Source organism: Fimicolochytrium jonesii (assembly GCF_025526975.1).
Source record: "Fimicolochytrium jonesii strain JEL569 chromosome Unknown EV422scaffold_1, whole genome shotgun sequence".
Classification (NCBI taxonomy): domain Eukaryota; kingdom Fungi; phylum Chytridiomycota; class Chytridiomycetes; order Spizellomycetales; family Powellomycetaceae; genus Fimicolochytrium; species Fimicolochytrium jonesii.
In genome coordinates, this window is record NW_026515668.1 from 1,122,944 (window position 1) to 1,150,086 (window position 27,143).

Genomic DNA, 27,143 nt, shown 5'->3' on the forward strand with positions numbered 1-27,143 from the left:
TCTGGATCAGCAAAAGCTTCTTCATCTCTCGAGCGAACGAGCAAGTGACCCTCCATCAGGGCGTGGTGTTCGAGCTCACGATCGACGAGCACGACCCTATGCTGACAGATCGAACGGGAACTACAGACGCATTCCTCGATGTTGAGCTTTGGCACTGTGAACATGAGAGGTGGGTACGAAGGGCCGCGCCATCCGTAACAGGCGAGTCCTGACGCGTTCTCATGCATTGCTGTTGGTAGTCGCGATGGCAGGCTGCTCACTGTGCGCACCTGATACACAGGATGATCAACCCTGAGGACTTCGAGTTTCGTCAACTTCGCCGATTTCGTTTGTGGGAGGTTTTGGGGAACTCGCTGCACATCCCAACCTCACATCGCGGGCAGTTTCAGTGTGTGACGTACACGGGCATATTCTATGCGAATGTGGCCATGCTGGTCTCGACCGTTGATCTGGGATATCGGATACCATCTAGTTCGGCGAGTCAACAAGTGTCCAAAACTGACGATACTTACGTGGATCGGTTGTGGACTGCCCTCTCCTATTGGGCGAAAGCGCCTTCACCTTCAGGCAGTTATGCACACACTTCCGACGGATCCGCAGCACAAAACGACCTTTTTCACACGACTGTGCTTGCAATCACCATCCAAAAAGCTGTAGAGTCTCAAATGACCTACGCCGAGTCTGTCGACAGCCCTGGGGAAGGAACCATCGCAAAAGGAAGGCTTCACACGGGAAGTCTGCTAGGAAGTTTACATTATGCACTGGCATTAACGTGGAATGCCAGGAGTTCATGGGACAACGTCACCGTGTGGACACCAGAACACTCACAACGCTTGGCTGAAGAGTGGATTGCCTGCATTCATGTTAGTCCGGAAGTCTCAATTCCTTGGGCAGCCACCCATATTGCATGCGTATGCTCTACTTATCGTTGGCGTTGCTGCAGCATGGATACCGGGGGAGCCCAAAGAAGGCACTGCGCAAGCTGTTGAACCACTTATCTGATCAGGTAAGGACGTAGGCGTTGATTCTTAAGCGCCTCCGCTGTACTGAAAAAGACGATCCTTAGTGCAAGCACGCTTGGGATACATATATCAGCGGCAACCCGATGGTGGTGATGGATCGCATCGTCCGAAAGAGAAAGGCGTGGGCTATCAGAACCTGCGCCATGTTCCGTCGACACGTGTTAGCCGCCACGGCTGTCGGAGATTATGCCCAAGTGAAGCTCTAGTGAGTACTCGGGATCCTCCACACACGTTACGTTGCAGACTGACCGAAAGCGCAACCTTCCAGCATCGAACAAGTTCTCTCCGAGTACCGCTCCCAAGGAGGCCTCTTCATCTCAGACGAGAAAGCCAAACCCATACCCCTCCTCATCGACCAAACCGGCATCGGCGACCTCACCCGCCCGGGCTCCCCAACCTCCCTCATCGAGCCCCGCCGCTCACCCAGCATCTCCACCGACTACTTCCGCATGCGCGGCTCCCCAACCCCGGACGAAAACGCCAGCGTTCGCGGCCTAATGTCCCCGCGCAGCGTCCGATCCGAACGCACGCTGATGTTTGCGGAAGCTGAGGAGCTAGCGGATTACAGAGCCGCGCAGGATGGGAAGCATTTGGTGGTGTTTGTGCATGGCCTGCTGGGATCTGCGTATGATTTTCGGCAGTATCGGAATAAGGTTATCAATGCGAGATTGAATATGGGGATACCGGCCGATGAGATTATGTTTTTGAATAGTGATTCGAATGAGGAGGATACTTTTGATGATATTTCTATGCTGGCGGTCAGTTTACACGACGGGATTTGGGAACACTGTGAGTTCATACTGAAACCGACTGCGATTTTAGGATAATCTTGTCAAGGAGATAATGGATTTCGTCGAATCCAATCTATTCCGAGTCGGACGATTGAGGTAGCGTATCATTCGACCGTAGAATCCGCCCAGTGCCTTCATCTAGCGCCATATGGCAAAGTTCTAACCAATTCACGTGCAGCTTTGTATGTCACTCACTCGGTGGCCTCATCGCCCGATGCGCAGTTGAGAAGCCCGCTATGGCGGTATTTCGGGACAAACTGGATACCTTTACTACTTTCGGTACACCGCATCAGGGGATCGACGCCGTCGACAACAAGGTGTTAGGCTTTGGTAGGGGTCTTCTCCGCTCCGCCTTGAAAAAGGATGTGCGTACAAGCACTAAACCGTGGATTTATTTTGAACAGTGGCAAACGCCTACCGGTACCTCGACCGCTCCCCCGCCCTTGACCAACTCCTCCTCCGCGACGCCGACGACAAACGCCAATGCCTCCTCTACAAACTCGCCACCGAGTCCACAGCCTTGCAACAATTCCGCACCGTCCGTCTCTTTGGCGGCGCGCAAGACGGGTACGCGGGGCTCGCGAGCGCGCTTATGGTTGAACGGCCACGAAGCAATGGGGGGCTGGATAACTCGAGAAGCAGTGTGGTGAATGAGTTGTCACAAGCGGGGGATCAGGGGTGGTTGTGGACGCGGTGTGCGCCGATTTGTGTTGCGTTGCCGTGTGTGCCGTTAGGGAGTGGACAGCACCTCTCACCGGTTCTGTCGCCGCTTACGTCACCGCTTTCACCGGCGCCTGCCCCTTTCGGGTCATTCTCATCTTCCACCACCCACGGGGATACGCAACAACAAGACTCGCCACTGCAAAGCAATGAGATCGCCTGTGCAGAGATGCTGGTGGGCCTGACGCGCGCGCTGGCAGCGACGCAGGCGGAGCGGTATGTGGCGTGGTTCCCGGCGCTTGCGAATCGGAGGGATTTGCTGGGCAGGTTGGCGCATGTGGCTTTTTTGGAGGATCCGATGTTTTTGGAGGTGGCGGCTGTTTTGGCGAATTTCCATTTGGCTGGGTGATTTCATTAGGGCTGAATCGGAGCCGAGTGTGCGTACATAGTTTTCTGCTGTTTCCGAGATGTGATGGTCGCGAATTGCTTCATAGCTTTGTACATATTGACCATATCAATGCATTTTCTAAATAAGCCGAGGCTCTATGTGGAGGTTCAAACGTTATCGTACACAACACCTAGGTGATCTACTTGCTGCCGTCTTCAGCCACTAATATGCACCACCTTTCACTGTACCCTCCAAGACATCACCTACGCCAAAACCCTAATGGCCAAAACCTCGACGCTGAACCCCCCCTTCTCCTGAGTCCCAAAGAAACTCTGACACATCAGACTCCACCCCGTAACCTGATGCCTGGTCACATCCAGCGGCGGCAGTCCCTCGACCTCCCTGCCCCTATAATTCGGCTTGAACGCCTCCCACGGCGCGAACGTCGTTTGCACATCTGTCGAGTGGGTGGGTGTGAACGAGTATTTGTAGTTTATCCGTGATGTGGGCGGGGTGGAGGGGGAGCGGTTGGCCGGTTGGGAGGTTAGGATTAGACGATCACTCCGTGATGGTAGTGGTGGTGGTGGTGGTGGGATAACCTCGTCCGTGTAGATATTCAATGAATAGGTGCGGTTATCGCCCTTCACAGCCGCGGTAGATATTTCGAGGCCGCGTGGGTAAGCGGACACATCCCAGGTTAGGTCAGACGAGTGCAAGGTCTGTTGTGAGGCAAATCCTGCGTTTCCTAGTGTTCCGACATCGAGAATGCCTGAGAAGAGGACGCCGGCGGACGGTGTTTTGGGGTTGAGGTAGGTTAGGTGGCTTTGGGACTTGCCGCCCCGGACTCTGCCAAGATAGTGTTGAGTCAGTCGGTGGGTGAGACGAGAGTCGTCCATGCGTGCGGAAAGATACGTACCGATCGTCGACGGCCTCCCAGAGGGATGTGTTCCAGCCTGCATCTCCGCCGAATATGTGACGAGATGGCTTGCTGTAGGTGTATCCAGCTCCTGTGCCCTAATGGTGGACAAATGCATTTTTCAAAGATCAGTCAGCGGACGCGTATGGACATTGGAGTGCAAGCAAAGATACATACAGTAGCTAGCCCGCTGCCGCCCCTGATGCTGAGGGCGGCGACGTCCTTGACGAAGTGGAACAGCACGAGGAACAGCGTGAACATTTGCGTTGACAGTGGGGCTTTTGGGGAGTCTCTTTCGCAGACACTGGAGGAGGAAGAGGACGAGGGAGAGCGAGAGGACGCGTGTGTTGCTAACCGGGTAGTCACAGCGTTAAATACCCGCGTGTTAACTAACAACCACGGGCGGGCGGCTTCCCCCTCGCAGTCTGAATCTGTCTGAATGAGAGCCGTTTGAGGAAACTCTCCCGCTTTGTGATTGCGCGAACTTTCTCAGACTGCCCCTCCTCTCTCTCTATCTCTCGGCTCAAACCCCCTCCCTCCCCCATTTCCAATCCACAACCACCCTCGCTCTCCAGCTCAGCACTGTCCCCGAACAACACCCAACACCCAGCTACAACCACCCACCCACCCACCCACAACCCACCCACTCGCAAATATGGTCAAGCTCACTTCTAGCGACGGTCAGGACTTTGCTGTGCCCAAGGAGGTCGCGTGCCAATCCGTCCTCATCAAAAACATGCTCGAGGACGTGGGTGAGGCCGACGACCAGCCTATCCCGCTCCCAAACGTGTCTGGGCCCATTCTTCAGAAAGGTTTGTGTTTTGTGTGAGCGAGAGCGGCGAACGAATTGAGCATAGCGCCGGGCGGGAGTCCAAGCGTCAGTGAGGGTGGGATGCGAGCGAAGCGAGGTGCCGGGATGCCTTGAGGCAGGCGAGCCTTGGTGCGGTCTGAATGACTGAGCGTTAGCGCGCAATACTCCCTTCACCGCTAAGCGGACGCAATTGCATGGCACAGTTTTCGCGTGGGAAACTTGCAGCTGAAACCGAACCCCAACCCAATCTCACATCCCTCCACACACACACAGTAATCGAATACGCCACACATCACAAGGACGACCCTCCTGCACCTCCGGAAGAAGAGGCCAAACCCAAGTCTTCCGACGATATTGGTGAATGGGATAGGGAGTTTACAAACGTCGACCAGGGCACCTTGTTTGAGTTGATCCTCGCTGCCAACTACCTCGACATGAAAGGCCTGCTTGACTTGGGATGTAAGACCGTCGCGAATATGATCAAGGGAAAGTCTGTAGAGGAAATCAGGAAAGTGAGTTCTCGGGAGAAATATGTATTTGTCTTACTTCTATTCTGCTGTCCGAAAGAGCTCACTGTCGAATCTTCCTTTTCCTCAGACCTTCAACATCCAGAACGACTTTACACCCGAGGAGGAGGAGCAAATCCGCAAGGTAACGTTCGCTGTGAATTACGCTGCTTACTCATCGTCGAACTCATCATTTATCCCTTGGTTCTTACCCTGACAGGAGAACGAGTGGTGCGAGGATCGCTAGGTTCTCCCCCGAAATCGCCCACTCTTGCCGCATCTGTACAGTCCGAGAAATCAAAAGAAATGAAAATTCCCTTGTTGTCCTTCATATCCCCTTTCGGGAGTGAACGATCCTGAAAGGGGACGTTTCCCCGCCTTGCTTCGAACTTTGTGTTGTCCTCCCATTCCTTGAACTTTCGGCGCTGGTCTGCAGGAAGTGCGGGAGAGGTTATCTTGTTGTTGCTGTTTTATCTTTGGCCCTCGCCCCGTTACCGGAATGGAACGGAGTAGGGCTGGAAATATATATATCATGCGATTCTCTTCCTTCTCACTATGGAGCAAAGTGCTGAATATCCTTGGCCCACGGCCCAGTCTACACTCAATCCATAAAAGCATGAAACCCCGCACATGCGAGTCAGTCCAGTTCCACAACTTCGTACAGGTATCAGTGTTCCTCATTACACAAAGCTGAATAAAAAAGTGTATGGTTTCTACTACATCAAGTAACAGTTCCGGTCATGATGTCTTGCGGCGAGTGGCAGAGATGACAGAATAAACTACGCTTTTCCCCCTGCTTGCACTCCCGTCGGAAAAATCCCGTCCCAAAATACCCTATGCTTGTTCCGTCGTCTTGTTCTCAGAGCTCGTCTTCGACGTGTTCCGTTCCTGTCTCGTGCGCTACCGCTGCCCGCGGGCCATGATCTGCTGTCGCGTCGTGCTCCCCTTGCTGAGGGGGTACTGCAGGGATGTTCCCTCCTTCTCCTGCTGTTCCGCTGGCATCACCGGCATGGGAGTGCGCGTGGGCCGGCTCACTTGCAGGGTCAACCACCCCTTCCTCGTGTCCCGTCCCCACATCGTCTGCCGCCGCGACGGTGCTTCCCGTCTGTTTATTCACTCCTCCCACAATCTCGTCTGCTTCAGCCAAAGCAGGAGCAACAGCTGGGTGTCCCACGTTCACGTTCGCCACTTCAGGTGCCGGTGGCGGTGGGGGAGGTAACACGGGTATCTCTAACACCGGCACGGTTCGTTCCTTCGCCACCGGCGGTGGTGCTGATTCAGTTGACTCAGTTCCGACCGTCGTTCCTTCTTCTTTGAGCGGTGGGGCATTAAGCATATCTCCGTCCGTTGCTACCGATGCCGCCCCCGATGCGGGTTCGTTCACTTCCTGCTCGTGGTGCTGGCGACCATCCTCTGCGACATGCTCAACATCGCGTGCCCGTCGTCGGACAGGTGGCGGGACCGGGGGTGCGCGTTGGTTCATTTCCTGCTCACTCTGCGCCCCACCAGCCAGAGGTGCGGTGCGCGCTGATTCATGTTGCTGTTGCGCTACTTTGGGTATTTCCGGGACGGGTGGGATATCAGACGAGTAAACCGGGTCCTCTCCGGTCTGTGTCGAATCGGGGAATTTAGACGCAGCAGCCGGTTCAACGCCGGCGTTCGGTATGACCCTTGTCTTGACATCCTCCAAAACTTGTTTCGCCGCATCCGTCCCAGCGGATGCCGCAGAGCTGACCACCGACGCTATTTTGGTGACAGCAGCAGCCGGCGGAGCATGTTTCGGTTCCGTCGGGAGAGACTGCGCGGTATCTTGTTTGCGTGCATCAGGGATCGGTGTGCCAGCCAGACTCGCCTGCGCTTCGTGCACAGCCTCCTTCACAGCGCTAACGATCGGTGCGGCTTGAGTAGCTGCCGCTTGCGGGATTCCGCGAATAGGCACAGCATCCTGTGCCGCGCTTACGACCGGTGCGGCTTCAGTAGCTGCCGCTTTCAGGATATCGCGAATAGGAGTGGTGTTCGCTTCCGCATCCGTACTTTCGTCCCTGACGTCCTTGATTTGTGCTTCAGCAGTGTGGCGAGCATAAGCGCCAATCGTCTCCCGGGCGTCATGAGCGGCCCGACTGACTTGCGAGGAGCCTTCGCTGATAACGGAAACCGCGCTGCTGATTACCGATTTGGGGATGTCTCGGATCGGGATGTGTTGAGCTTCGGCTGCGGGGGTGTTCTGAGCAATGTTATCCTTTTCGATAGGTGTAGCAACTCTGCCTGGCTCGGTGGCCACAGGCTGTCGAACGGACGGCGTCGACACCGGGGGGTTAGGCTGGATTGTCTGTGAGTGAGTAACGCTCTCGGCAGCGAGTACGATGTCAGACTGGTTGTCTTTGGACACCGCTCCGGCAGGCGAGTCTTGGACAGGCTGTTGACTTTCTGAGCCCTTAAGAAAGACTTCCTCGGCGCCGCTACCTCTCGCATACGCAGGCTGGCCAGTCGTGACCTCAGCGGCATTCGCTTCAGCTACCACGGTGCCTGCAGATTCCGTCGATTCAGAAGGCGTAACTCCCGTGGTTCCGGATACAGGAGCCAGCTCGGTCCGCTTATGCGGAGGCGCAGAGGTAACGATGCTTTCCGTGCCGTACGGTACGGTGGCAGTCGTGAACCCCGGACTGACTTGGGAAGGCAAGTCGTCGACAGAGGTAGCTTGACTAGCTTCATTCTTTTCAGCACCGGTACCGCTACGCACCGCGGAATCATCACGCAAAATCTCGCTCTCTGCCTTCTCATCAACAGCAGCGGCGGACGTAGTCTCCCACCACGCTTTCCCCTCACCCACCTTCCTCCCCACAACCCTAACAGCAACCTTCCCACGTTTCGCGGTCCATTTCAACCCCTGCCCAATCCCGGGCGCTACATCGCCTACAAACTTCTCCGCCGCGCCGTGCCAGGTGCCCATCATCGTGTTCCAGCCAGGCACGACGGTCTTGCACATGCCGTCGTAAGGGGCACCCTGATGTGCGCGTAGGTGGCTCGGGGAGCACAGAACGTAGATGGTCGAGTAGGTGATGAACCAGGCGGTGAGGAAGAGGGTTGTGAAGCTGAGGAAGGATGAGAAAATGCTGCGAGATTTCGTGGGCTGGCCGTATGCTTGTTTGGAGTACTGCTCGATGGGCCAGAACTCGGGGTCCCAGCTGGTAGTCGAAGCAGCGGCCGCGACGGGCTGGCCAAAAGCAGCGGTGGGAGGAGCGATATCCGCCATGAACTGAAGGTTATGGCCGAACAGCATCCGTAGCACCTCCTCTGCGTTAGAGCTGGTAGGGTTGCTGACCAGCATCTGCCGCGCGGAGTCCATCTGCATCCTAACATGGCTCAATTCGTTCTGTGCGCCTTCGAGCTCGGATCGCGTGTAAGAGAGCTCCTCGTGCGTCTGCGCCAATTCGGTCGCAGTGTCATCGTTGCCGTGAAGGGCATGCAGGCTCATGCCGAAGGGAGGCGGCGGGATCCCGGCAGGAAGCGGGACAGCATCCAGTCCATCACGCTCTGCGCTCTGTGTGAATCCATACTCGGCGGCGTTCCCGTATGGAAGTGGCGGGGCATGCAGGCGAATAGGCGAAGTTGCCCGGTCCTCGAACACGGCGCTTCGCTGATCAGCATTGTCAGAACCCTCTTCGAGGCTCTGGCGCTTGGCAGCCATGTCCGCGCGGACGTTGGTGAGCTCGGTTCCTACAATATCTGCTTCGATCGTAAGCTCGGAGTCTGCTTCTATTTCCTCGGCGCGGGTAGAGGTCAGAGTTAAGAAGGTCGCGCGAGCAACTTCTAGCTCAGCCTGAACCATAGCGAGTTCGGCGCTTAGGGCGGCGCGGTCAGCGATTGTATGGGTCGGTCGCTCTTCCACTTCCAGTAGCACACCGCGCACCACCAGGATCTCACGTCTCAGTCCTTGAATTAAGTCCAATAAGGACTGCTCCTCGCCATTGCTCTGTGATTGACCGGCGTCATCGTACAGAGAGCCGGCGATAGTGGCGTCGGCAAGTGCGCGCGCTTTGGCGTCGGCGTCTGCACGAGCCGCGACCAAATCCTGTTCTATTTCGAACAATTTCGACTTCATAAGCAGCATCTCCGCTCTCATCGTAGCCGGATCCTCGTCATCACCAGCATCGGGGATTTCTGGAGGTATCTCAGCGCCTTGCTCCATTATCAACCTCAACCTCGCAATCCGCAGCTTGACCCCCGCGATCTTCACTTTCAGGGCATCGGCCTGCTCTTGGGACTCCCGCGCCAAGGCCAACTCTTCCCGTGCCAGATGGTATCGCTGCTCCAGCTCCTTGGCCTCTTCAACCCTCTTATGCGCCTGGAGGAGTTCCTTTTGAACGACAGCCATTCGCGCTTCAATGTTGCCTAATGTCTGCAGCCGGGTTCTGGTGTCATGAAGCTGTTGTTCGGAGGTGCGAGAAGTCTCCTGGAGAGCGCTCAGCTCGCTATGAGCGGCAGCCAGTGCTGATCGAAGGTTGACTAGCTCCCCTCCAGCATAGTCCAATTCTTGGCTCAGAGCCTCGAGCCTATCCCTGGCAGCTTTCCACTCGGCTGCGGATGTCGCAATATGGTGACGAGCGCGTCCGAGATCCGAACCTCGCAGGTCGTACGACGGATCCCATGTCACTTCAATAATCACCGAGAGGGAGGCATACCAGTCCATCGATTCATTCAGCTTTGCCAGCTCTATCAGCTGCGGCCATCCGCAATCCAGATTGTCGTCCGTGAAGATGAAGCCCCCGGTGATGGTTTTGGAGGTCAGTGGCGTTTGGTTCTCGCCGGCTACTAACTTCATCGTCAGAGAAACGATTGGACGTGACCATGCAGCGCCAAGAGTCAACTCGGTCTGTGACTTAACAGGAAGCACGTAAGCGGAAAGATGAGACCCAGCGCCGTCTTTGTTTCCTTGTCTGAATATCTGGATTTTCCATTGGTAGTTCGGTGGACCAAACGGTTCGGACATGGTTTCGTCTTCAGTCAACTGAAGGAAACTCGGAATGTCCCACTTGTACTGATACACAGCCCAGTCCACGGACTGTTCACCGACAACGTCGGCCTCAATATTTAGCGTACCGTCGTATGAAATGGCGTCGGATACATTTTGGATGTCCAACAGCTCGGGAAAGCCCCAACCCGACATGGAAGCAGAGAAACCGGTGAATGATGATTCGGATGTATCGGCGACCAGGAAGTCCTCAGACGGATCTGGGATCCCGACTATGGGCGAACCGGGAATCGCTCTGAGGGTGTTAGGAAAGAAGATTCAAGTAAATATCCATGCGGAACAAGGTAGAAGAACAAACAAGGTCCTGATTCGCCGCGTCCTCAACCCATGCGATGGAAGCCTACCTCCGTATCTTGATTGTAAACTCTGTGATCGGCCGATGCCACGCATCCCGCGCCGCAGCTTCCGACTCGTTTCTCAAAGGGCGGATGAATGCACTGATATGCGTTCCCGCGCCATCCCCTGCTCCTTTTGGGTATATCACAAGCTGCCATCTCCAGCTTGCAGGACCGAATGGCAACGATACCAACTTCTCGTCATCAGACAGCATGAATCCCTCGATCGCCCATGGGTATGATGCGAACAATCGTGACCTCACTGGAACGATGCGGTATTGACCCCCGCTGGCATCCCTGCCCTCCGGGATGTACGTGGGGCCGACGCCACTGCTGACCGTTTTAGCTAGTGCCGAATGGTGGAGATGCGAAACGGGTAGCGGAGGAGCGACGTGGTCGATGTTCAAGGAGCCGGCCCCATCGTTACCGACGGCCTGGTCCTGTTGATACACCACCCTGTCGAAGCCGTTGTCAAAGCCCGATTGCGCTTGCTTGTCTCCATTGTCGTAGTAGATGTTGTCGTCGCCCATCGGAGGCAGCGGTCCGTGGGCTGTCTGTGGTGATGTGTAGTCCGTCATCGCATTACCTTGCGCGTAGTTGCCGTTGGCATATGAGTACCCCGAGTCGTACCCATAGTTATAATCTGTCGCTGGTGGTTGGTTGGAATAATCTGACGGATTGGAAGAGTGGTTAAAGGGCTTTTCGGAAAGCGCTTTTGCGTCCTGGCTAGGTGATGTTGGTCATCGTCGCTGGCTTACCAGAGTACTGATTTTGTTCCGCATATGAAGTGGAAGCTGCGGCGAGCCCTCCTGGCCCTTGATGGTGCTGTTCGCCGGCACCGCTGGAGGGCATGGGTGGTTGACCGTGTTGCTGTTGTTGAAAGCCATCGAGGGCGTACATCATGTGCAATGAAGTTACAGATGAAACTTCGAGAAGTAGATGAAACGAATATGAGATGAACGACAGCCAAACCCGCTGACCCAGTATGTATAATAGTGGTAGGTGGGAGTGTTTGTGTGGCGAATATGCCTATGCCTATGTAGCCCAATGGGGGGATTTCTGCCAGACCTTCTCTCCGCCTTCTCTCGCCCCTGGTTGCGCGCTGCAAGTATACCAGAGCGTACATGTACAGTACAAGGCGTCGAAGAACACTCCCCTTCTTCCTGACTGGCCCCCAAGTTCCCCAGACTTGAATATCATAGAGCGCCTCTGGTGGATACTCGAGCAGAAAATACACACTCATGACTACTCGGCGCCATCGTTGCCTGCGTATCATCGGGTAGGACGCATGAGAATAGAAAATCGTCGTGGCAGAGACTTAAGATGTCGGACCAGAGAGTGTACATGTAATGTACAGTGTACCGCTAGTATATGGTAAGACCCCGTTCTGTTCTCCCACTCCTTCTTTCACAACTGATCGATACTTTCCTCACCCTTGATCTCCATCATCCCAACTGTATATCCGCCATGCCCGACTCCTGGCCTGCCTTCATCGATATCCCAACGTTCGTGAGCAACCTCCCCGACGCGACATGTGAGGAGTACTTAGAAATGTTGGCGTCAACGGAACCCGCGGCACACCGACTGCTTGCCAACAACACGTCCCAGCTTCCGAAACGGGAATACACGACGCTGCTAGGGAAGATCAAGAAGGCGCGGACGGTACGTACATGCGCACAGGTGCAACGAGAGTCTTTGGCAATTGTCGGGTTTCGCGGCATGCATCGTCCTCGTTGATAGTGGGGGAGGAGGTTTTCTTCCCGAAGTCCAATTCTCCTGGCAGGATCCTTTGGTATTAATCTCAAGCTGTACCTGTCCAGTCAGAGCGAGTGCGCGAGCTTGGAGCAGGCTCGTATTTGTCCGTCCCACTTTTGGGGCCGCCCGGCATGGAAAGCCTAGGAAGGGGAAAAGGTTTTCGTGCAAAGCGCGAAGTCCAATTCTCCTGGCAGGATACTTTGGTGTTAATCCCAAGCTGTACCTGTCCAGGCAGAACGAGTGCGCGAGCTTGGAGCAGCCTCGTATCTGACCGTATGGATGTTCCTGGATGCTTCCGGCCGCCACAACAGAGTATTGGCTTGAAATTTCAATTTTTTGGGGTTAATCTAACGCACTACTTTCTCCATTTTGTTCGAGCGACACGATGCTGGAGATACCGCTTTGGATTACTTCTTTCCAGGATAGTCAGACCTTCGGGTACAGGTTCGTGAGGCCAGCTCAAGCGCTCTTTTATCATCATTAATAACAGGTATATCTCTACATCTACATTATATACACACAGTACAGTGCACCATATTAGATAGTCCACGAAGAGCAAAGATCTCACTTGGGAATCCCCAGTCATGGGAAGAAGGGGTTCGTTTATCACTGATGGTTACGCTTGCCCTTGGGGAATGGCCCGTCCTTGGACGTCCTCTTGTATCCGTTTCCGAACCGGCCACAGTCGTCGTAGACGCCCGTGTCAGATTCCGCACAACAATTGTATTTGTACTTGGAACCGACAACGGTCGGGTCCTCACAGCACATGTTTTCAGTGCGGATCCACAGGAAGTTGGGGAAGTCGGCGTCCTTGCAGACGGGTTTGGGAGCGGGACCGGCTGTGGTGGTAGGGCGAGGAGCCTGGGTGGAAGTGGGAGCAGGGGCGGCGGTGGTTGGGCGAGGACCCCTGGTGGTGGTGGTGGGCTTGGGTGGTGGTGGGGTGGTATTGCAGGACAGAACCTCGTCGAGGTAGGCGGCCAGACGTACGGCACCTTTGGCGATCTGCTCGTCGACGGTGGTCTTGTACTTGTCGTAGTACTCAGCACCGAGGTCAGCGGTGGCCGAGTATCCCTTGTACACACGGGAGCAGTCGAGGCCGGAGGAGTCGGCGGCCCACTCCAGGGGGCAACGGTGCTGGGTGCCGGCATCGGGGTTCGCACAGGTCGCCCACGACTGCACGGAGGATGCGTAGTCGCCGGTCTGCACGCGCTTCAACGTCTTTGCTGCATAGGCATCGACTTGAGCCTGAGACACCTTCTGGGATGATTCAGATGTCGTACCGCCCATCGTCTTGACGAGGATGCTGCTGTCCCAGATCCAGTGCAGCTGGAGGCTACCATACGGGGACTTGACTTGCGTATCGAACTGAGCGACGAGATCGTCGTTTCCACCGCGGTGGAAGCCACAGGCGTGGAGGGGTTGCGCGATATCACCGAAAAAGTGAATAAGGTACTTGAGCGCTTCAATCTGCTGGGTGGTGGGGTTACCGCTGCTGCACGCACCCTTGAGGATCTCGCCTTGCTTGCTGATGACGGAAACTATGCAGGCGTCTTTGTCCTGGCCGGCGCAATCGCGCTCCATCACAGGAGTGCAAGTTCCCTTGCTGTTGTTGGGGTCGTTTGCCGGGTTCGCACCGGTGTTGATGTCGATGAAATGCCAGTTTCCGGTCCCGGTGGCCTTCTTGACTTCGTCGGCCCAGGTCGACTCCTTCTCCATCGTGTCGCTGCCGAGCAGGCGGTTGACGACCTTCAGGGTCGAAGGCTTGATGAGGTCGCTGGCGATGGATCCAATGATCTGCAGAGAGGGAACGGTAACGTGAGTAAAATGTGGGGGAGGATTCCGGTGCGTCCCCGAGAGCCCTTGAAAATCCGAATGAGTTTCTCAAAAGCCCGAAAGCGCGCGAGACGGGGTGGTAACTGACAGCATCGCTGTCAATGAGTCACTTTTGCGGTGCTAGCGCGAGAGCCCTCTGCTGGTCTTTTCCCCCAAAGCGGGCCGCCTTTTTCACTTTCCGTAGCGCTCTGTTCAGGCATTGGGACTACTCGCCAACCTACCTCATGACCTTCCCGACCCCAGGCGGCGACGGAGGCGATTCCGTAGCTGGCGAGAGTAGCGAGAGCGAGTGTGACCTTCATGGTTATGATGCCGGGATGGGAGGGATGGGAGGGAAGGAAGGATAGCTGTGAAGGAGTGAGGAGGGAGGGCTTCGAAGTCTTCTGCTTTTATGGGATCAGGCGTTTACGGATCACTGCCCATCCCCAGTCGAAAATATACCAGATGTCAGAGGGGGGTCCCGAGTTTGGGTCATTGGATGCTGTCAAGCATGGCCCGGATATCACAACGTGGTGCAGAGAGGCATTTACACACCGATCTTCTCCGACGCTTGGGATCTTGAAATCTATCGAGGCCAACGATCATACCGTCACCGTGGCCGACGACTGCGCGCATCACAAGCTGGGTAAGAGCTCCGAGGGTAGAGGCGTACCGATTCGTTGGGTGGTGTGGATATCTTTGGAACTATCGAAAGGGAGGCGGGCTCAGGCGGTCGCCGCAGAAAATAGAACAAACCACGGTCGCCGTCGGCCGACCAGCCGCACCCAGCAAAATGAATGGCACGCTGGAAACAATCTATTACCGTAACTTTCCTGAGAATGCCCGCGCTGGATGTGCTTTGTGCATTATTGTGAGAAAAAAATGCGCATTTGATCGGGTTGTATTTTTACAGTCAGGGGACATCAAGCTGTGCACCCCCGCTAACTGAAATCAATGTCGGTTACTCACGTGAATTTGGCGTTGCGGCAGTCGCTGATTTATTTTGTCACCTTACGGCCCCGGTCACGGGAATTGACGTAGCCGCGGCCTTGCACCCCACAACTGACTGCCAATTCCATGTCCAGACGCACGTTTACACCCAAAGCACATTGGCACGAACACAGGATGTGAGGAGAAAAACCTGCTCGTCATGCTTCCACTCCATTAGTTATGGTCGATCCACGGACTACGTCAATCAAGTCGTACATTCAAGTTCCTATCTGGCGATAGCATGCGTCAGGCGGTCCATGACTACGTGACCAGTACTGTCAGAGATCATTTGAGCGTTGTTCGCCATTTTCAAGGTGAACGAGCACTGACCCATGCCTTAAGAAGGGTTCTTTGATTTGCGGACTTTACACCTCTCAGGTGTCATTGGATTGCTCGTTTAGGGGTATGTATGTATGTATGATATACGTACTTGACAGCATGTACGCGTTGTCGAATTTTTGATTTATGGACACTATACGATGTCAATTTCACGTCTAAAGGCCGCTCCACACATCGACGCCAATGAACTTGATCATATTTGCATGAAGGCCCGCATCAGCAGAAATGCTCAGAGAGGTTGGGAGATGGTATCGTTCAATTGAACTCGCCTTTGTCCTTCTTCGATTACCATCTCCCAACCTCTCGAGGATGTGTGGAGCGGCCTTTGGTGTCAACAACATTATCGTTCAATGAGGTTACCGCCTCACGACTAACCTCCACTTGATTCTCGGCAATGTACACTGTGGGGTCCGGTCAGAAATCCCTTCAGGTACAAGAAGAAAAAAGATTCTCTGAGGGAGAGCGGAGCCATGTCGCCCACATTCATATCGACTGACGTCGTGAGCCGCATCTCCACTGGGTATCGCACGCAGCCTTAAAAACGATGCCGAAGCTGATCCGCCGCCGTCGCATCAACGGAGTTTCCATCTATCTTGCTTTCTTAACGTCTAGGAGAGTCGACTTCCGGACAACTGTAGCCACTCCCCCCCTACGAGAACGTTTAAAATGAAGCTCTCCTTGGCAGTCCTCACGGTGTTCGGCCTCGCTCTTTGTAACAACGGCGTCACCGCTCTACCTTCGGGCGCTTTGTCCGTAAGTGAACTGTTCCTTGCATCAACAATTGCGCGGCTTTATGTACTCATGCACGTCCCATTCTCCGCAAACACTAGCGCCGCGAGGACGCTCAGGCTGCTGGCGTCAACAAAAAACAAAACGAGCATCACAATAACCAGCATTATCAGGACAACAAAGACTACCAGAACAACGATAAGAAAGCCTTTTCCCACCAGCAGGACAATCAGCAGCATCAGGCAGCTGCTAAAAAGACCAATCAGAAGGATCTCCAGGCTGATTGTTTCCTCACTTACGAAAACTGGTACGCATGCTGTTCCGGCGGCATGTTCACTATCTGGTTCCTCAGCATGGCCCATTGCTCTTCAAAAATTGTACTTACGATTGTTCTTCATCTCGGGTGCACTAGGAACGACTACGTTGATTGGGATCAAAGCTCCGAGGATGATAAGAAGAAATGGGGAAAGGGCAAGAACAAAAAGAACAATGCAAAGCAGGCTCAGCAGCACTGCGTCTTGACGTTCGACCAGATTCAGACCTATGAGAAGTATGGTTCAAGCATTCGCCCCTCCATTGATGGACATCGAATACTAACCTCTTTTGATTTGTCATATCCAACCCTGTAGAATTCAGAAAGACCGCAAACAGCACGAGAACCAGCAAGGCTATAACAAGTATGTACATGAGGGCCCTTCGTCTTGCGTTGTTTACCGCATGCTCACAGGCGCTTCGACGAAGGAATGGCCAGAAATACGTCGATAATCAGCAGGTCAATGACAAGGAGAGCATCGATCATCAGCTCATCACCGTCGAGTACGTGGTCGACGACCTCGGTGGCACTTACCTTTCCAGACATCTCCCTTCAGTTCTAAGTGCCCAGCTCACTGACTACTGCCTTTCCTTCCAACCCAACAGGAGGTACTGCGTCGCCTATTACAACACCAACTGGCAGCAGATTGAGGGACAGGTCAACCCTCAGAAGAAGGATGCTAGCAAGCTCAAGCAATACGCGTTGAACAAAGGCCAGGATTACTACAACAACAACCTCAACAAGAACAAGAACAATCAACAGCTCCAGACCCAATGCATGGTCTTTGAATTCCAGATCTCGGCCTACGCCCAGTGGGCTTTGAATTACAATGACGGTTACGCTGACGATTACAAGTAAGCATGCAAATCCAATTGGCATCGTACGTCTTAAGGAACCATCCATTCATTAAAGCATCCTTTTTCCAAAGAAAAAAACTCGCCAACTATTACTGAAACCACGTCAAACGCAAAGGCCGCGATGAGGTTTCCCGTGTTCACGCGATATTCAGATACATAGGGCAGAACATGTCATTTTTCTGATATCGGAAAGCACACGAGCTGTCTTCTGGAAGAGGATGTAATCAGCGATGATGGATAGGGCCGCTCATATAATCGGATGCACATTCGATTTCCTCGAACGGCCTCTTCTGGCGTGTATGCATGTAGGCATTGTTTGTGTAGGCCTTTCTGATTTTTTGTTTCATAATCCTTTCGATACCGTACTCGGTTTGCTGCTCCTAACTAGTTAAAATACAATACATGCAAATATAATGAAGGGAATCTACCATTTCCGAAGCGTCAGTAAGCTCCAAGCGTTCCGCAACTCACGTCTCTGGAATGGAATCCTTTAACCTCGTCAACTCATCAAGAACCTGAGCCATGGTGGGCCGCACAAAGTGTTCTTCCGCACAGCATCTCACGGTCATATCCACCAGCTGACTCCGCACGGCGGAATTTTCCACTGGAATACTCGATATCTGCAGCCTCTCCCCTTCACAGATCTTCCAAACCACATATCCATCTTCCTGCCCCTCCCACGGAGTTTTGCGTGTGAGGCATTGCCAGATCAGCACGCCGAACGAGTAAACGTCCCCAGCCACGGTGACTTGCTGCTCACTTTGTATGCACTCCGGTGATGCATAACGAGGGGATAGGCGGGCCTTGTTTTCGCGAGCACCGTCAGGCCGTGAGGCGCTGAAATCCCCGAGACGAGCGCGCCAGAACGAGCGGGGTTGGGCGGGCGCGCCGCTGAAATTGAGCAGCGAGGCGCGGACGGATACTCGCGATGTGTTTTTGACGCGTTCGAGAAGGACGGCGCGGGGTCGGATGCGGCCGTGCGCGAAGCCTAGCTTGTGCGTCGCTTCGGGATGTAAGGGGAGAGTAGGTGGCAATGTGCCCCGATCAGGATTCTCAATACTTACTGATGCCGAGAATGAGTGTTACAACCGAGCCAAGAGCACATACCTATCAGCGCTTTAGCGACATCCATCAGGATCCCGAGCGCACGGGACTCGGGAAACTCAAACCGGCGGTTGCCCAGGATGAACTCCAGATCTCCCTCGTACAGATCCGAAACGATAACCCTCGGCACGGTGCAATAACCGACGATCCTCACGACGTTCTCGCTTTTGGCAAGGGCGGTCATGATTGTGACTTCGCGCACAAATGCCGCCTCAGCTTCGCTGTCGCTTTCGGCCGCATTGCGCCATACGTGCTTGACTGCGATCCGACGTGGCATGAACCCTTGATCCTTAGCCAGCGTCCCGGCGTAGATGCGCTTTTCATGGTTGTTACTGGGAAGTGGTTCTCCGATGCATAAGTCCGTGTTGTAGTTGAGTTGCAGACGTTGGGGCAGGACAGTCTCTCCGGACGCGGCTGGTGGTTGGTCAAGTTGTGGTGGAGCTGAGCAATGGGAGTAGTCGGATTAGTTTGGGGTTACTCACCCACACCGAGTAACATGTGCCAAAGGTATACTCACGTTTATGAGAAACTCGATGGCTACGCAGTATCATTCCAGATAGACGTGCCAATGGATTCCGCGAAGAGCTCGCTGTATTGGTCTCCGCGCCCATAACCGGAATCGAGAACCTCATCAAATCATTCTCCTTATTTCTTCCCTTCTTAGTCGGTGCAAGTGGAACTCCAGAAAACCTGATTAGGTCTTGCTCCGTCAGGCCTCCGTCGTTTTCCGTCTCCATTCCTTCCTCAACCGTGCCGAGACTTTGATCTATGTGACCGGACATCGTCATGCGCTTGCTGCGAGGGGAGCCGGATTCTTCATCCGAGCCCGACTCCCCAATGCCGGTCGTGTCCGCTGGTAATTGTGCAGACGATGGGCTTACAGCAGGTTCCTCTGCCAGCGCACCGCCGAACATCGACAACGGTCTCATTATGGCAGCCGAGATCCTTTTCGCATTGTACCGCAGGCCCGTCACAATGGAGCCGCTCATGAAATCCATCCCCAGAGCATTCAGAGAACCCCGTTTCTCCAGCTGTTCTGCACGATGTTGCGCCATCGCGCCCTCCCATTCCACTAAGCGACGGTCTGTGGCCTCCATCCGCTTATGGCGGTTCTTGGACCGCACGAACCAAAAGCATATACATGCGGCGGCCAAGCCTCCCGAGGCAGCGATTCCAGGGACGTACCAATGGTCTTTGACCCACCCCTGGGAAGCGCCGCCATTAGTTAGAAAGGCTGATCCGGCACCCCCAGCGGTCGAGTTTGCGGAATCGGTCGAGTTTGATGCCAGGGGAGTTGTTGATGTGCTAGCAGCTTCCGGAGCAGAGCTCGATGAAGTGATTGGAGTGGGGGTCGTTGATGTCGTTAAACTAGAGGTCATTGATGTCGTTGATATAGAGGTCGTTGATGTCGTTGAAGTAGAGGTCGTTGTGGTGGAGGATGTTGAGCTGGAGGTAGGGGACGCAATTGGCGACACGGACACAGTGACCGACGTAATCATGGTCTGGGTTTGAGTTTGCCACAACGTTGCAGTGGACACCGGGGGGAGTGCAACTGAGGAGCTTGTGGTGCTCGAGACACTGGAAGATGTGGAGCTGCTACTTGACGTGGAGGGAGGGGTGGTCGAGCTGGAGCTGGAGCCGCTCTCGGTCGTGCTGGTGCTCAATGTGCTTGCTGTGGACGTTTTCGATGTCGTAGTGGGCATAAAAGTCGACGTACTGGTCGAGCTGGAGCTGGAGCTGCTCTCGATTGTGCTGGTGCTCAATGTGCTTGCTGTGGAGGTTGTCGATGTCGTTGTGGGCGTAAAACTCGATGTACTGGTTGAGCTGGAGCTGGAGCTGCTCTCGATCGTGCTGGTGCTCAATGTGCTTGCCGTGGACGTTGTCGATGTTGTTGTGGGCGTAAAGGTCGACGTACTGGTATTCGGCGCGCTGGTGGACGTTGTGGTTGACGTCGAAACCGAAGGAGTTATAGAGCTCGTGGATAGGGACGTAGTGATCTCGATAGTGGTGCTAGTGGTGCTCGATGCCGTGGTGGTCGGAGTACTTGAAGATGTTGAAGGAGATATGGTTGTTGCGAGGTACACTGTCGTGGTCTCGGTAGAAATCTGACCAGCGACAATCGAGGTGGAGGTGGTCGAAGTGCTAGACGATTCGGACGTCGGAGCAGGGAAACATGCGTGGCCTGTAGACGCCAAAGTGTATCCGCTCTGGCACACACAGGTACCAGTGGTGTCGAGCATCGCGCCACTATCGCACACGCAGGTCTTGTCCACTGTCGATGGGACTTTATCCGCGTCGCATACACATCTGTTGGTGATGTCTAAGTGTGTACCCGAAGGGCACTTGCATGAGTTGTCGATCGTCGAGGGAATCTTATCAGCGTCACACACGCAAAGGCCGCCGACCAAAGAGGTGCCGAATGGACAAACGCATGATTTGTTTGCAGGCGATGGGACTTTATCAGGGTCACACATACAACTGCCAGTCGAGTTCAAACTTGCGCCAGAAGGGCATACGCACGTTTTGTCGGTGGTAGAAGGAACTTTGTCGCTATCACAAACGCATGTGCCAGCACTGTTCGCCGCCGTGCCGGATGGGCAAACGCAGCTGTTGTTGGTGGTGGAAGGCACCTTGTCGTTCTGGCAGACACATGTACCGCCGCTGCTCAGTACTGTACCGGGAGGACATATGCAAGTGTCGTTCGGTCCTGCCGGTGTTTTGTCGGCGTCGCAGACACACCCTCCAGCATTATCTGGTGACTTCCCGTAAGGGCACACACATGCGCCACTAGAGTTGAGCTCCTTTCCAGCGGGACAAGCGCATGCGTTACTGGAACCTGACTGCACTTTGTCGGAATCACAAACGCAAGTTCCAGAAGCATTCAGATGTGTGCCAGACGGACACACACACGTGTTGTTGCTGGACACAAGAATCTTGTCGGGATTACAAACACAAGTGCCGTTAGCGTCAAGCTGCTTTCCGGCAGAACAAACGCATGTGTTATTCGTACTTGACGGGACCTTGTCTGATTGACAAATGCAAGCCCCATTCGATTGCAAAGCCATACCGAAGGGGCACACACAGGTGTTGTCGGATGAAGATGGGACCTTGTCAGATTGGCAGACACAATGTCCACTTCCACCGGGATCAAGTTGCGTTCCTGAAGGACAGACGCACGCTCCCGTATTGTCCTGAACTTTGTCGGAGGGACAAATACATAATCCTGCTCCACTCAACAATTTTCCCGTTGGGCACACGCAGGTGTTGTCGGCACCGGAAGGAACTTTATCGGTTTGACAGACGCAGGTGCCTGAAGAATCGAGTTGCGTGCCCGTTGGGCATACACATTGGCCACCACTGTCTTGCGTCTTGTCATTCGGACATACGCAGGTCCCCGTTGCATCTAGAATTTGTCCGGTGGGGCATATACATGTGTTGTTCGTTGGGGAAGGGAGCTTGTCCGCCTGGCACACACAGTTGCCACTCGAAGAATCTAGCCTTCGTCCCAGAGGACATACGCAGTTGCCATTGATATCTTCGGTTTTGTCGGCAGGACAAACGCAGTGGTTATTACCGTCGAGTGATTTTCCATTGGGACATACGCAAGTGTTGCCGCCGCTCGCGGGGATTTTGTCGCTCTCGCAAACGCATGTCCCACTCCCCAAAGGATCGACTCTCGTGCCGACTGGGCAGACACAGTTACCGCTAGCATCCGCCATTTTGTCCGCAGGGCATACACAGACATTGCTAGCATCCAGTAATTTCCCAGTGGGGCAAACGCAGGTGTTGCCGCCGCTCGCGGGGATTTTGTCGCTCTCGCAAACGCATGTCCCACTCCCCAAAGGATCGACTCTCGTGCCAAGTGGGCAGACACAGTTACCGCTAGCATCCGCCGTTTTGTCCGCAGGGCATACACAGACATTGCTAGAATCCAGTAACTTCCCAGTGGGGCAAACGCAGGTGTTATCGGCAGTTGATGGAACTTTATCTGCCTGACATACACAGCTCCCGCTACCGGAAGGGTCCGTCATCGTGCCAAACGGGCATACGCAATGTCCAGTGCTGTCCTCTATTTTGTCGGCAGGGCAAACGCAGATGTTACTGGAGTTTAACCCCTTCCCCGTCGCACAGACACATGTGTTGTTGATGGTTGAAGGAATCTTATCCGCTTGGCATACGCAGGTCGCGCTGCCACCAGGGTCAAGCTGTGTGCCAGACAGGCATACACAATGTCCAGTGCTGTCCTCTATTTTGTCGGCAGGGCAAACGCAGATGTTACTGGAGTTTAACCCCTTCCCCGTCGCACAGACACATGTGTTGTTGACGGTTGAAGGAATCTTATCCGCTTGGCATACGCAGGTCCCGCTGCCACCAGGGTCAAGCTGTGTGCCAGACGGGCATACACAATGTCCAGTGCTGTCCTCTATTTTGTCGGCGGGGCAAACGCAGACATTACTGGAGTCTAACCCTTTTCCCGTAGCACAGACACATGTGTTGTTGACGGTTGATGGAACCTTATCCGCTTGGCATACACAGGTCCCGCTGCCACCGGGGTCAAGTTGTGTGCCAAATGGGCATACGCAATGTCCAGTGCTGTCCTCTATTTTGTCGGCGGGGCAAACGCAGACGTTACTGGAGTCTAACCCTTTTCCCGTAGCACAGACACATGTGTTGTTGACGGTTGACGGAATCTTATCCGCTTGGCATACGCAGGTCCCGCTGCCACCGGGATCAAGTTGTGTGCCAAAAGGGCACACGCAAGTACCGCTGCCGTCCTCGGTTTTATCCGATGGACAGTCACAGTGACCGGTAGCTGTATTGAACGTTTTCGGCGTGACGCAATTTGCCAGGCATTGATTGTGCCATAGCTGATATCCATTTGCGCACGTGAAGCAGGCGTTGATTGCATTGCACATCGAGCAAGAGGTATCGCAGGCTACACGTCAATGGATGAGAATTCCAGACCCCAAAGCCATCCATGAGCTTCTGCTGGAGTCTGCGCTTACCTGTACAGGTTCTATCCGCTGCTGCATACTGTCCTTTAGGGCAAGCGAGAACGCATTGACCGCCTGACAGAGCGAAAGGCGCCGAGCATGCAGTGCATTGGTTTATTGCCGGCCCGCTGCATTGAGCGCAATCAGGGAAGCAGCCTGATGACACAGGACGCTCGCCGGTGAGCATTTCTTCAAGCGGTTTCATCAGCTGTTCGACGATGTGAACCTTACCAATACATTTCGTATTTGTAGAATCGGGGTATTGCCCACTTGGGCACGATAATGGAAGGTTACATTCCCCATTCGTCAATGTCGCGCCGTTTGCGCAAGATGTACAATTCCGGTAAGTTGGTCCAGAACATGTTCCACAAGCGGAATGGCATGCTAAGATGGCAGAGTGATATTTAGCTGAATGAAATCCGATAGCACAAGAGGGTATCACCTACAACTCACCGATGCAAGTCCCGGATCCGTCATCAAGTTGTCCAGACGGACAGGGAGAGTAAACACAATTGCCATCGACAATGTTATACCCCGGAAGGCACTGTGTGCATTGCAAGTTTTCCCTCTGCGATGTCAAAGACCAGGTAGTAGCGTTATAGTAGGTAGTCTGTCGTGCGAGCGATATATTTGCATATCGATTAGCGCAGCGCACGCAGTTCACTCGACATGCTGTAACGATAAAGTGTTACTGTTTCTGGAGTCTGGTGGCAAACCTCGTGCAGCGAACAGTACGAACCATCACAATAGTTCTTCTCCGCCATCCAAACGGTTAGTGGGCCCGCGGGCCAGTCTGTATAGACCCCGTAGCCCACGTTCCAGGGTGATAAGCCATTGTAGTTGAAGCAAGCTCCCGTTGTAGGGTCTTGTGTAGTGCAAAGCTGGCTCGTAGGGACGCCACTTTGGCTTCCCGGAACAAGAGTAGTATTAGCGTAAGGGCAATGTCCGCACTTTTCGGCGTCCCTGAGTTCCGGGCATTTAGTGGTGACACCGGCTGCGAGGAAAGAGAAGATTAGCAGATTCTTTCGTCTCTTTGCAGGCATAACCCTATCTCACCCGTGCAGTCCGTGGCTGTTACAGGTTTGCTCGTGTTGGACGTTGCCGAGTATGTTCCCTTCCAGAAATACCTCTCCGAGGCGCAGCCCGGACACGATATCGATTTACATTGCGAATCCGCGGTGACCGCCGCGGTGTCGGTGCGTTTTATGCACTGCTGCGGGAAAGTTTCATTTCGAACCAACCCCAGATGTGCACATGATGTGCAAGCACCATCACCGTCCTGGCAGGCGTGACATCCGTGCCAGCACGCTGGCACACAAAGAGGTGAGCCTCCACATTTATATTTGGATGCAAGTGATCAAGCTTACCAACGCAATCCCCGCGCACATCTCTGTAGTATCCGGTTCGACAAGAGCTGCATGGAACCCCATCAGCTCCGGTGGTGTAACCCCAAGGGCAAGTACACTTCCCCGTGGTCGTACTGCATGATCCATGGCTACCACAATTTGTACAAGCTATTGAAATGGAGAGCTTCTCGGTGACATGGAACACACAGGCTGAATCTGGCTGCGGAGCATTTACCTGTACAGGTTGGAGTCAGACCAGCAGCGTTTTTCGTCCCGTAGTATCCAGGTGCGCATATGTCGCAAAGACCAGTAGAGCTACTAGTCCAGCCGTCTCGACAGGTACACGTCCCATTGCCGTAGATTCCATCATTACAGGTGCTATACGCGTTGCACTGGCATGGCTTACACCCCGAGCCCCAATTGTTTGCAGTGCAATCAGTGCACTGGGTCCCTGTGTAATTCGCGAAGCATGCACAGCCATTGTTCGTGCACACTCCTTTGGAAGAGCATTGTGGATTACAAGTTGCTGTGAACAAGAAGGAAGATGAGGATGATGTTGCTGTTCAAGATATGTGCCGTCCTGACTTACAGTCTACCACTAAGGCATTCCAATCTGTGGCCGAAAATCCTGATATACTCGCATCGATAGCTGAAACGCTCTCGAAAAAGACAGAAGCAGCACCTGCAGACTGGTCTCGACCGTTGAAAATGAGAGCTGCGAGGTTTGTTGGGACACCGATGGATGTTAAGGTGTCAAGGTTTGCGTTTGAGTAATTCGCATATGATGTTAGGAGGATCTGCGTTCCAGTCTGGGCTGTCCCTGAGTAGATGGCAACCTGCTGTGCCAGGACTGCATTCTATTTCAGTTTCGAAAGTCACTGGAACGGGGATATCAAAGACCCCATACCACTAATGACCCATGTCAACGCAATCAGGATCCGCAATAAGTTCAGTCCCAGCATACTGATTGGACACCCCAAGTCTTCCTTGGCACACTCCGTGGGTACTGTAAATGGCGACTGCCAACGACTTTCACTGGGCAACTATTCCAAGGCAGACGAGGCTAGATTTTGCATGCGTTTCTCCGGAAATCGGGATTGCATACCATAAGGCGGAAACTTGCCCTCCAGATATATATCATTGTTAGCGGGCCCATGAGAGTATTGCGAAATCCAAGACGATTACAAACAACGTCGATCTGCCCCACGTCATAACATCCTGAAGGATGCCACGGAACCGGGTGGCATCTCGTCGCGGGTTTCGACACGCTTCCGTAACAGGCACAAGCCCATCTGGCCTGAAGCGGATTGAAGTAGGAGCTTCGCGGGTACGGACGGATGTTGACGGTTCAGCTTCAGTGCTTGATAGAGCCATCGTCTGCTTTTGTCGTTTCTTACGGCCCGCCTGGAGCTGTAGGACTGAAAGAGTGAGACTGGACGAAAGCTTTTCTCCAGGCAAAGGTACTGCAAGGTTGGGGACAGACTTGCAGAAGTTCTCCGGTAGGATTGACGGCAGTTTTTAAAACGCTTGCCCGATGTTTCGTGAAGCGAGCGGCTGTAGGAACGAAGGCTGATTCTTGAAGGGAACGAAAGTCTTTTAGTCTCTTCTTTCGTTCCCTTGTTCGGACGCTGTCTCGTATCAAAGAGTTTACCTTAAGCTTGAGGTTCTCTGCAAGAAAGCAGGGGACAGGAGAAAGAAAACGCGAACCTTGACGAAGTTTTGAAGGACTGTTTGGTACATGTATCGGAACGGGAACACGATGAGGGAAGTTGGCCAAGAGTTTCTCGATGATCCTGCAGCGAGTATATATCGAAATTCGAGCGGAGTTAGGCTAATGCTCATGACATCACACCATTTGTGACGCGTTCGAAATGCGGGTTGGACCTGGACGAGCAAGGCGGCTTATTGCACTACGAAGCGGGCAAGACCCTAAGAACTGATATTCACTTGCAAGCGAGAGGCCGTTTTTTCGATCTCGTCTGTGTTCTGCGAAGGCGCTGGAATGGGGAATTATGTGTATTTGGGCGACCGTACTCCAAACATGGCTACAAAAACATAAGACACAATACCCTCTACTGCGAACAAGAAAGCGTGAGAAAAAAGGGAAAGAGTACAGGTCCACCGTATTTATAAGGAGAAGCGGAGGAACTAAAAGCAGCGGGCAAGGCCCTATGCTTCATGAGCGTCGAGAGAGAGAACCGCAAGTCTAAACCATTCCTCTGTTAATACAGTATCAACCCACAGACCTCGCCTCATAGCGAGAAATGTGCACCGAATACGTGGCGTAAGGACCTCAGTTGTGGGTATGTATGACATTTGAGTGCCGCAGAGTGGTTGTCTTGGAACAATGGCTAATGGACGCTACTCTGAACTGGGAATAGGGATGTTCGCACTCGGTCTCGGTTGCCGGTCAAGGTCAATTGGTCAAGACAGAGAGTGAGCC

General features: G+C 53.9%; 9 protein-coding genes across 9 annotated transcripts; 4 read left to right on the forward strand and 5 right to left on the reverse strand.

Annotated features, from left to right (window-relative positions):
* The first annotated feature begins 130 nt into the window (after window positions 1–130).
* EV422DRAFT_18330 (putative serine esterase-domain-containing protein) lies at window positions 131–3,003 on the forward strand. Its single transcript, XM_053065162.1, has 8 exons — window positions 131–169; window positions 240–863; window positions 944–1,006; window positions 1,067–1,227; window positions 1,291–1,780; window positions 1,845–1,909; window positions 1,992–2,143; window positions 2,218–3,003. The coding sequence occupies exons 2-8, from the start codon at window positions 282–284 to the stop codon at window positions 2,880–2,882; spliced, it is 2,178 nt and encodes a 725-aa protein (XP_052930180.1). The 5' UTR covers window positions 131–169; window positions 240–281; the 3' UTR covers window positions 2,883–3,003.
* Window positions 3,004–4,195, reverse strand: EV422DRAFT_18429 (NADH:ubiquinone oxidoreductase intermediate-associated protein 30). Its single transcript, XM_053065164.1, has 2 exons — window positions 3,955–4,195; window positions 3,004–3,875 (listed from the first exon to the last, which is right to left on the reverse strand). The coding sequence occupies exon 2, from the start codon at window positions 3,818–3,820 to the stop codon at window positions 3,125–3,127; it is 696 nt and encodes a 231-aa protein (XP_052930181.1). The 5' UTR covers window positions 3,821–3,875; window positions 3,955–4,195; the 3' UTR covers window positions 3,004–3,124.
* A 66-nt stretch (window positions 4,196–4,261) lies between these two features.
* EV422DRAFT_511967 (Skp1 family, dimerization domain-containing protein) lies at window positions 4,262–5,722 on the forward strand. Its single transcript, XM_053069051.1, has 4 exons — window positions 4,262–4,589; window positions 4,862–5,100; window positions 5,186–5,239; window positions 5,315–5,722. Exons 1-4 carry the CDS (start codon window positions 4,433–4,435, stop codon window positions 5,339–5,341), a joined length of 477 nt encoding a protein of 158 aa, XP_052930182.1. The 5' UTR covers window positions 4,262–4,432; the 3' UTR covers window positions 5,342–5,722.
* A 27-nt stretch (window positions 5,723–5,749) lies between these two features.
* Window positions 5,750–11,596, reverse strand: EV422DRAFT_511968 (uncharacterized protein). Its single transcript, XM_053069052.1, has 3 exons — window positions 11,220–11,596; window positions 10,471–11,131; window positions 5,750–10,361 (listed from the first exon to the last, which is right to left on the reverse strand). The coding sequence occupies exons 1-3, from the start codon at window positions 11,362–11,364 to the stop codon at window positions 5,954–5,956; spliced, it is 5,214 nt and encodes a 1,737-aa protein (XP_052930183.1). The 5' UTR covers window positions 11,365–11,596; the 3' UTR covers window positions 5,750–5,953.
* Window positions 11,597–12,510: 914 nt separating this feature from the next.
* On the reverse strand, window positions 12,511–14,516 carry EV422DRAFT_18483 (S1/P1 nuclease-domain-containing protein). Its single transcript, XM_053065166.1, has 2 exons — window positions 14,271–14,516; window positions 12,511–14,010 (listed from the first exon to the last, which is right to left on the reverse strand). The coding sequence occupies exons 1-2, from the start codon at window positions 14,349–14,351 to the stop codon at window positions 12,823–12,825; spliced, it is 1,269 nt and encodes a 422-aa protein (XP_052930184.1). The 5' UTR covers window positions 14,352–14,516; the 3' UTR covers window positions 12,511–12,822.
* A 1,367-nt stretch (window positions 14,517–15,883) lies between these two features.
* EV422DRAFT_18561 (uncharacterized protein) lies at window positions 15,884–17,821 on the forward strand. Its single transcript, XM_053065171.1, has 5 exons — window positions 15,884–16,110; window positions 16,188–16,636; window positions 16,716–16,763; window positions 16,828–17,253; window positions 17,328–17,821. The coding sequence occupies exons 1-5, from the start codon at window positions 16,024–16,026 to the stop codon at window positions 17,350–17,352; spliced, it is 1,035 nt and encodes a 344-aa protein (XP_052930185.1). The 5' UTR covers window positions 15,884–16,023; the 3' UTR covers window positions 17,353–17,821.
* On the reverse strand, window positions 17,724–19,289 carry EV422DRAFT_563004 (kinase-like domain-containing protein; the record flags this gene model as incomplete). Its single annotated transcript, XM_053072019.1, has 3 exons — window positions 17,724–18,259; window positions 18,364–18,801; window positions 18,878–19,289. 3 exons carry the CDS (start codon window positions 19,287–19,289, stop codon window positions 17,724–17,726), a joined length of 1,386 nt encoding a protein of 461 aa, XP_052930186.1.
* Window positions 19,290–19,335: 46 nt separating this feature from the next.
* EV422DRAFT_563005 (uncharacterized protein) lies at window positions 19,336–20,469 on the forward strand (the record flags this gene model as incomplete). The annotated part of the gene is made up of 2 exons (XM_053072020.1): window positions 19,336–19,866; window positions 19,936–20,469. The coding sequence occupies 2 exons, from the start codon at window positions 19,336–19,338 to the stop codon at window positions 20,467–20,469; spliced, it is 1,065 nt and encodes a 354-aa protein (XP_052930187.1).
* A 703-nt stretch (window positions 20,470–21,172) lies between these two features.
* On the reverse strand, window positions 21,173–25,877 carry EV422DRAFT_18659 (uncharacterized protein). The gene is made up of 11 exons (XM_053065175.1): window positions 25,608–25,877; window positions 25,290–25,550; window positions 24,936–25,226; window positions 24,722–24,868; window positions 24,411–24,662; window positions 24,094–24,348; window positions 23,808–24,026; window positions 23,586–23,738; window positions 23,367–23,510; window positions 21,371–23,296; window positions 21,173–21,293 (listed from the first exon to the last, which is right to left on the reverse strand). The coding sequence occupies exons 1-11, from the start codon at window positions 25,660–25,662 to the stop codon at window positions 21,217–21,219; spliced, it is 3,780 nt and encodes a 1,259-aa protein (XP_052930188.1). The 5' UTR covers window positions 25,663–25,877; the 3' UTR covers window positions 21,173–21,216.
* Window positions 25,878–27,143: the final 1,266 nt, after the last annotated feature.